This window comes from Emiliania huxleyi (genome assembly GCF_000372725.1).
Source record: "Emiliania huxleyi CCMP1516 unplaced genomic scaffold EMIHUscaffold_58, whole genome shotgun sequence".
NCBI classification, from domain to species: domain Eukaryota; phylum Haptophyta; order Isochrysidales; family Noelaerhabdaceae; genus Emiliania; species Emiliania huxleyi.
The window spans coordinates 144,159-152,348 of NW_005197648.1; the positions used below are offsets into that span (position 1 = coordinate 144,159).

The 8,190-nt window shown below is 67.4% G+C and overlaps 3 protein-coding genes across 3 annotated transcripts; 2 read left to right on the forward strand and 1 right to left on the reverse strand.

The window, feature by feature from the left end:
- Positions 1-1,942: 1,942 nt before the first annotated feature.
- EMIHUDRAFT_67061 (hypothetical protein) lies at positions 1,943-2,414 on the forward strand (the record flags this gene model as incomplete). The annotated part of the gene is made up of 2 exons (XM_005764733.1): positions 1,943-2,040; positions 2,114-2,414. Coding segments are annotated over 2 exons (399 nt in total), but the record flags the coding sequence as incomplete, so codon positions are not given.
- A 409-nt stretch (positions 2,415-2,823) lies between these two features.
- On the reverse strand, positions 2,824-4,211 carry EMIHUDRAFT_357364 (hypothetical protein; the record flags this gene model as incomplete). Its single annotated transcript, XM_005764734.1, has 2 exons — positions 2,824-3,244; positions 3,576-4,211. The coding sequence occupies 2 exons, from the start codon at positions 4,206-4,208 to the stop codon at positions 2,933-2,935; spliced, it is 945 nt and encodes a 314-aa protein (XP_005764791.1). The 3' UTR covers positions 2,824-2,932.
- Positions 4,212-6,628: 2,417 nt separating this feature from the next.
- On the forward strand, positions 6,629-7,958 carry EMIHUDRAFT_213578 (hypothetical protein; the record flags this gene model as incomplete). Its single annotated transcript, XM_005764735.1, has 5 exons — positions 6,629-7,053; positions 7,159-7,216; positions 7,315-7,460; positions 7,560-7,587; positions 7,845-7,958. The coding sequence occupies 5 exons, from the start codon at positions 6,629-6,631 to the stop codon at positions 7,956-7,958; spliced, it is 771 nt and encodes a 256-aa protein (XP_005764792.1).
- Between the last annotated feature and the right edge of the window lie 232 nt (positions 7,959-8,190).

Here is an 8,190-nt window from a genome sequence, read left to right on the forward strand (position 1 = left end):
CCCACCAGGTGCTCGACGCGTACCCCTCCGTCTCCGTCACCCTCGTCACGTCCGGCACCTCCCTCTGCTCGGGCACGCCGAGACTAGCAGAGACTAGCAGAAGCTAGCCGACACCAGCCCGACACCAGCCCGACACCAGCCGACACTAGCCGACACTAGCAGAGACTAGCCGAGAGCAGCGCCTCCCTCTGGTCCGGCACGCCCTCCGCACGCGCCTTGACCCGCGCGTCCGCACGCCATTCTACCTCGGGACCCTGCTCGGGGCCTCCGCCTCTGTAGGCCTGCCCGCCGCCGTCGGAGAGGCGTCCTCCCGCTGGCTCGAGCGGTTCTTCATCACTCACTGGTGAGCAACCAGTCACTCAGCACTAGGCGTCCGCCCGCTGGCTCGAGCTGCGCGGCGCGGCGCTGCACTACTCCTCGCGGGCCCCTCCTCTCTTGCCTCCCGGCTGTCCGCTGGGCAAGGAGTGAGGCCGGGTGCGTCTTCACTTCAGGTCGAGTCGGTGCGGCCGGACTCGGTCACGCTGGTGGGCGGCCAGGCGCCGGCTGCGCACCCCCACTCCTAGCCGGACCTCATCTCCCTCTCGCCGGCACTGACAGTCCGCGGGACGGGCACAGGTCCTCTCCGCCGACATCGTCTACCCTTGCATGGGAGCCCCGCCCGCCTCCGCCCCCCTCGAGGGCTCCCTCGCCTCGCAGCTTGACGAGCGGCGCGCAAGTAGCCGAGATCGGCCGAGATCGGCCGAGATTGGCCGAGCCCAGCCGAGGTCCTCCCCGCTAAGCAGCTCGAGGAGCGCTGCCGGCGCCGCAGCGTGCGTCAGGCCACACGATGTTCAGCGGTTGCCGCATCGCCCCAGGCGCCGGCTGCGCCTCACGCCGCAGCTGCAGCCCGCCGAGCAGAACGGGTCTCCGGCCTCGGGCTGGTCGCGCGTGTTCGGGATGGGGGACGTCGCCTCCCTCCCGGCGGGAGAGCTGCAGCTCGGACACACGGCCGAGCTCAACGCGCACGTCGCCGCCGAGAACATGCGCCGCTCCGCCGCGGGCAGGTGACACTTCCTAGACACTTCCGAGATACTTCCCAGACATGCGCCGCTCCGCCGCGGGCAGGCCGCTCGACGCGTGCCCCGCGCCTGAGACGCGTCCGGCGTCATCCCGGAGGTCAGCCCGAGGCCCCGACCCTCAGGCCGCTCGAAGAGTACCCGCGCGGCGCGGTCGGCTGCGAGCGGTCGCCTCGCGTGTTTTGCGTCTCACTCGGGCCGCACGACGGCGTCGTCGCATTCAACGGGCTCGCCTCCCCAGATCTCCCCATATCTCCCCATATCTCCCCATATCTCCCCACATCTCCCTTCGCCTTCACCGGGCTCGCCTCTCCCGCTCGAGTGTGGTGCGGCGGGCCGGAGCACCACCCTGAACCTGCTCGGCACCCTCCCTAGGCTCGTGCTCTCGGGGGAGATCTGGGGAGATCTGGGGAGATCACCCTCCCTAGGCTCGTGCTCTCGGGGGAGATCTGGGGAGATCTGGGGAGATCACCCTCCCTAGGCTCGTGCTCTCGGGGGAGATCTGGGGAGATCTGGGGAGATCACCCTCCCTAGGCTCGTGCTCTCGGGGGAGATCTGGGGAGATCTGGGGAGATCACCCTCCCTAGGCTCGTGCTCTCGGGGGAGATCTGGGGAGATCTGGGGAGATCACCCTCCCTAGGCTCGTGCTCTCGGGCGCCGTCGCCGCCGTCACCAAGCGGATCCTCGAGTGGACAAAGGTCGCCGCGTGCGCCGAGCGGCCCGTCGGGGTCGCCTTTTGGAAGTTTGGCGACGCCGCCTCCGCGTGGCTCTCGATGACGGTGCTGCCGCCGCCGCCGCCCGCGCCGCACGAGCCCAAGGTGGGCCCTGCTCTTCGACGGCGTCCGAAACACAACGTCGGAGATGTCTTGAAGTGGTTGGAGTAGGTGATCCTGCTCTTCGACGGCGTCTGCCTGCTCTGCTCCACTTTCGTCCACTTCCTCCTCGACCACAACGCCGACCAGCGGATCCATTTCTGCGCGCTGCAGTCCGAGCCGGGCAAGGACATCCTCACGCGGCGCGGGCTGCCGCTTCGACGCGCCGACTCGACTCGTCGCCAGGTCGACTCATGTTGGGTGGGCCGCTCCTTTGATTAGGCACGGGCTGCCGCTCGATGTGTCGACGGTGGTGCTCATCGACGAGTGCGGCGCCCACGTGCGCTCTTCGGCCGCGCTGCGCACGCTGCGCCACTGCGGCGCGCCCTACTGCTTCCTCTACGCCCTCGCGGCGCTGCCCCGCCCGCTGCGCGACTTTGGCTACCGCATGGTAGCCGCGAGCCGCTACAGGCTCTTTGGCAAGGACGACGGCTCCGCGTGCCGCCGCATGACCAAGGCGATGCGCGCGCGGTTCCTGTCGACGTGAAGCCGCGCGGGCTTCTCGCAGGCTCTTCTCTCTGGTCGAGCTCTCTGGTCGAGCTCTACCTCACCTCGGGCTTGGTTGGAGAGACGGCCTACGGATCTGAAGCAGATCTGAAGCCCCGCCCCTAGGCTGTCGCGCCTTCGGCGCCCAGCGTGCCCGGTCATTTTGGTCGAGATCGCCGACATTCCTCTGGCGCCCGTGTGTGTTGAGGCGGGTGTATTTATGTGGAGGGCCGGAAGCGCAGCGACATGTACGAGTACGCTGTAGTGTACGGCCGACTGCCGACACAAATAGACCGCATGGGGCTTGGGGCTTGGGGCCCCGCTCCATAGACCATACCGTATTTTCGGATTCTCTTTAGAGAGACGTGTAATGCCGAACACGGTAGATCACCTATCTTACTGTACCTCACTGGTCACTGTGTACTGAGACGCACGACGTCAGGTTCGTCACCGTGTATCGAGATCTCAGGCGTCGTACGTCCCTTGACGCTTAAGTCCGATTAGCCTCCCTCCCGCACGCTACTCTTCCAGCTCCCAGTCGGGGGCGAGGCTCTGCGCGAGCGTGCACGCTCTGCGCGTGAGGCGGAGCGGGAACCCGTCGGGCGCGCGCACGATTGCGACCTCCGCCACCAAGTCGCCCATCATCTGCTGGTGCGGGGGCGACACCACGCGGAGAGGGCGGCCGAAGCGGCTGGCGGAGCGGTGCTGCAGCGAAGCGAGCGTGTCCGGCAGCGACACGCCGAGCGCGGTCACGTCGAGGCAGAGGTGCGCCGGGCCCGGCGCCGCGTCCGACGGCGGGCGCGCCGGCCGCTGCAGCACCGCCGGCGGCACCTGTCGGGGCGGGCGGGCGTCAGGCAAGGCCGGGGAAGGGAGGGGGAGTGCGTCGGTGCAGAGGGGCCGCCAGAGCGCGTCTGGAGTGGTGGCGGCGCTCTATCCGCCTCTCTCGCATGCGGGCGTGGCGTGGGCTCGGCAGAGGGTGCGTCTCGCAAGGAAGAGGGTGCGTCTCGCAAGTTTAGAGGGTGCGTCTCGCAAGGAAGAGGGTGCGTCTCGCAAGTTTAGAGGGTGCGTCGCAAGGAAGAGGGTGCGTCTCGCAAGGAAGAGGGTGCGTCTCGCAAGGAAGAGGGTGCGTCTCGCAAGGAAGAGGGTGCGTCTCGCAAGGCGCCTCGACCAGCTCGATGGAGAGGGGCGTCCAAGGCGCGCAGAGCCAGGCGGCACGGGCGCCGTTCGTCGTGAAGCGGCGCCGCGGCTCGTAGTGGAGCAGCGACCAGAACGCGAGCGACTGCCGTATGCACGAGACTCGCAGCGTCGCGTGGCTGAAGCCGGACGGCTCTGCAGGGTCGCGCCGCGCCACCAGCGCCATCAGCGGCGAGGCCGACGCGTTGGCGCCGCTCCCCTGCGCCACGTCTTCGCCGCTCCCTTCCGCCACGTCGCCGCCGGCGAGCTCGAAGCCGAGCCCGCGCAGAACGCCCTCGTCGCTCGGAGTCACCGGCCGGGCGAGCAACGCGCTCCCGCACCGCAAGTCGGGGTGCTCGCGCGCCGCGTGCCACAGCAGCTGCCTGGCCGCATCGCCGCCCTCCGGCGAGTCGGCAGGACTGGCCAGGCGCAGGCCGCTCGCGTGCACAGCGAACGGAGCGGCCGGGTCGCGCTGCAGCTGTAGGCTGCCCACCGGCGCGCCGCCGCCGTCGGGCGTGGCGAGGAGCAGCATGCACGTGGCCCACGCCGCAGAGTCGAGCGTCAGCGAACGGTGCGGCAGGCTGGGCGAGGAGAGCGGGGCGGCGTCGATGCGCACCCTCATTGGCGGGAGCCAGCCCAAAGACTAAAGAAGAAACTCAGCGGACAGAAGAGAAAAAAGAAAACAATGGAACGACGGCTAGCACCACACTCATATCGTTAAAATCCCTGTGTGTAATTGCGGCACGCAGGCGCTAAAGAGGGCAACCTGCCTTGCCCCAGGACGCAGGAGCCAGGTAAAGACGTCGCCGTCGGCGCGGTGAGGGCGCGAGGCTGTGGTGCTGTCTCCAGTCGACCAGCAGTCGACGCGGCGATGACGCGCTGGTCAGCAAAGGCCTCGATCTTCTTAGGCAGCAGCTGGGGTTATTGGGGACAACAATTTGAACAGCTCTAGGTCGGTTTAAACGCGAGGTGCGTTGCCGTGCTGACTGCTGTGCGCCGGAAATGAGCGGAAAACCCCGATTGGCGATATTGTCGTGACTGCTGACTCGGGGTTGTGACTGTTTGTGCGCCCGCCGAAGAGTCGGCCGAACAGGGGATTTCACAACAAAAAACTCCCTCGTAATGCGAGTGATCGCCCTTTGCCCAGATTCGCTTCACTTTTTTCCGTCCCTCTCCCCCTCCCTCTCACTCCCGCGACCACACCTCGATCTTCTTGGGCAGCAGCTGGATCGACAGGTCCTCTCCGTGGCCCAGGCAGGCGTCCTCGCCCCTGCCCCAAGCGAGGACAGCGCCGTCGGCGTCGAGGGCGAGGCTGTGGTTCCCCCCTGCCGACACAGCCTTGACGCGCTGGCCAGCTAAGGCCTCGATCTTCTTCGGCAGCAGCTGGTCCTGCTCGTCGCCGTGGCCCAGCTGGCCATAGGCTCCACGGCCACAGCTCCAGACGGCGCCGTCGGCGGTGATGGCGGAGCTGTGGCGCTCTCCAGCCGACACAGCCACGATGCGCTGTCCAGCGAAGGCCTCGACCTTCTTTGGCAGCAGCTGGTCCTGCTCGTCACCGTGGCCCAGCTGGCCAGCGTATCCAAAGCCCCAGCTCCAGACGGCGCCGTCGGCGGTGAGGGCGAGGCTGTGGCTCCATCCAGCCGAGACAGCGACGGCGCGCTGGCCCGCAAAGAACTCGATCTTCTTCGGCAGCAGCTGGTTCTGCTCGTCGCCGTGGCCCAGCCTGCCTCGCCAACCATCGCCCCAGCTCCAGACGGCGCCGTCCGCGGTGATGGCGAGGATGCGAGCGGCTCCAGCCGACACGGTGACGACGCGCTGGCCAGCAAAGGCGTCGATCTTCTTTGGCTGCCACTGGTGCTGCTCGTCGCCGAGTCCCGGCTCGCCGCAGCCCCAGGACCAAACGGCGCCGTCCGCGGTGAGAGCGAGGCTGAAGTATCGTGACGCCGCCACACCAATCGCGCGCTCGTCTCCCGAGGAGCGACCGGAGACGGGTCGGCGTCTTGAGCTGCAGCACGCCCTCGCCGTGGCCGAGAAGGCCTGGAAGCTCCTCCTCTTTGTCCTCCTCGCCCTCCTCGCCCTCCTCACCCTCCGCTGCCGTGCCGCACGACGAGAGCCGCCCCTCGCCGTCGATGAAGATGCTGTGCCGTTCGCCTGCGGCCGCCCTCGCCGGCGGGTTGGACTCGCGCAGCAAGGCATAGACGCACAGCCACCGCACGGCGCACCTCTCGCATTCTGGCTGCGCCGGCGGCTCGTAGCCGGCCTCTCGCAGGCGCAAGCGGATGCCCTCCTCCGCAAGCGAGGCGTGGAAGAGCAGCGAGACGGCCGCGACGCGAGCGATGTCGGCGGGGTCGCAGTGAGAGAAGGCGCGCACGAGGAGGTCCGTAGGGAGGTCGAGGAGGAGGGTGGGCGGCGGCGTGGAGGGCGAGGCGGCGGCGGCGGCGGCGGCGGCGAGGCGCGCGGTTTCTTTCTTTTTTGCGCTTTCGGGATGTCTGTTTTCTTTCTTTCTTTTTTGCGCTTTCCCTTGGCGTTTCTGTTTTCTTTCTTTCTTTTTTGCGTGCCGTCCTCCCATCCCTCCCTTGGGTTGTCTGTTGAATTTCCTTTCTTTCTTGTGGAATTTATAAAAGAAATTCTAATTCGCAACTCGATTTGCGAACGTTGAGTGAGGAGAACGCAGCCGCGGTGCACACTGCTGGCGAGTGCTCTGCGGTGCGGCGGCGGATACTGGCGAGGTACTTCCAGCATGCTGTGGGAACAGCTGAACGCTGCTCCTCGCCAAGGCTCGCCCCAGCATCTCAGGTTCCCTCGCCCCCCCGGGCAAGGGGGTGCCCCAGCATCTCAGGTTCCCTCGCCCCCCCGGGCAAGGGGGGACCCCGTGAGGCGTCGGAGTGCCTTGCCAGGGCGGAAAGAAAATTTGAATGTGTGGGCTCATTTCACGCCCAAGCGATTTGCGGGCGGACGGCCGGTGGCTAAGCCGCCGCCGACCAGACCTCGACGAGCACGCTCCCTCGTCCGTCGCCGGCTGCCACCCGCGCCGACCGATTCATGGACGAGCTCTGCATCGAGGGCTGGCTCCACCGGTCCAAGAAGGGCGATCCCACGCAGCGGGAGCGACGTTACTTCTTCTCGAGCGGCTTTGCCGTCGAATACTGCAAGACGCCCGACCGGGCCAGCCGCACGGGCAAATTCGACCTCCGGATGGTGGAGGAGCTGGATGAGCCCGAGCCAGGTATGCTGTTTGTCCGAGTGAAAGGCAAGACACATCCGCTCCATGTCTTTCTTCCGAGCCCGATGGAGGCGCTGCAGCAGGGCGACGGAGCCGACGCCAAGGCGTGGAGGATGCTGTGGGCGAGCGCGGTGGATGAGAGTGTCGTCTCACTGGCGCTCGAGTCGGCTCGCGACACCAACCTGGCGGAGCGCTTCACGATGCTGCGCGAGGAGAAGCGGCAGACGCGTGCGCTCCTCGCCAAGTCCGCTTCCGCCCTCCCTCGCGACTCCAAGGAAGCTGAGGAGGCGACGGCTCCGAGATAGTCCACTTCACACGCGCAGCCACCTCACCAACGCCCACTTGCGAGGCCCTTTGCATGGGACACCGTGAGAGGGAGGGGCCGGTCCTTCATTCTCTCGCCCGCCGTCAGCTAGACCCCAAACCCTCTCCTTCCCTTCCTCGCCTGCAAAGGCGGCGAGGAGGAAGACCCCAAACCCTCTCCCTCCCTTCCCCGCCTGCAAAGGACGGCGAGGAGGCGTCGGTGCTGTGCATCCCACTCGAGGTGCTGGACGCGAACGCGGACATCGTGGCGCCTGAGACCCCGTCTAGATCCGAGGCCAAGACCGCCGCCGCTGGCGCAGACAGCGAGTGGTCCTTTGCAGAAGTTCGGTACGGAGGGCAGTACAGGCAAACGCTCGCGAGAACACTTGCCTCCCACTCCGCCACTCCCCCCCATCCGCCGCCCCTTCCCCGGCCCTCGCCTCGCAGCTTCGTCACCATCGGCGCCAAGGAGTTGGTGCAGGCTGGAATCGCAGACGGGATCAAGCAGTTCAAGGCGCAGCCCACACATCCCGCCACCCACCCACCCCCCGATCCCCCGCCCGTCCTCGTCCCCCTTTCGACGGCCTGGATCGCCGCGAGACCGCAGGCAAGCCCCGACAAGTTCGAAGCGATGTGGTTCCAGGCGAGACAAGCCGGGACTGGCCGAGATTGGCCGAGGTTGCCCCACTCAAGACCCGCAGACTCCGACACGCCTCCCCCACCCGACGCAAGGCCGACATGGTGGACTGGCCCGTCGAACAGCAGAGGTACACGCTGCTGCTGCGCGAGGGCACCTCGGGCTTTGAGCCGGACGACAGCACGCCTCAGGGAGGCCTCGCCGGCTAGATGCCACGTGCCCACAGCGCAGCACCAACCCTCTCCCCGCTCTCCCCGCTGCGAGCACAGCACCCCAAGGCGAATCCCACGGCGAGCTGCGCCCCCCCCCCCCCCCCCTCTTCGCCATCGTCTGCTTCGTGTCGCGTATGCCACACGAGTTGCCCACCTTCTCTTTATTGGGAATGGTAGGTGCCGATAGCTCCCATGCCAGATTCCCACCCACTGCGTCGGTCCGGGGCTG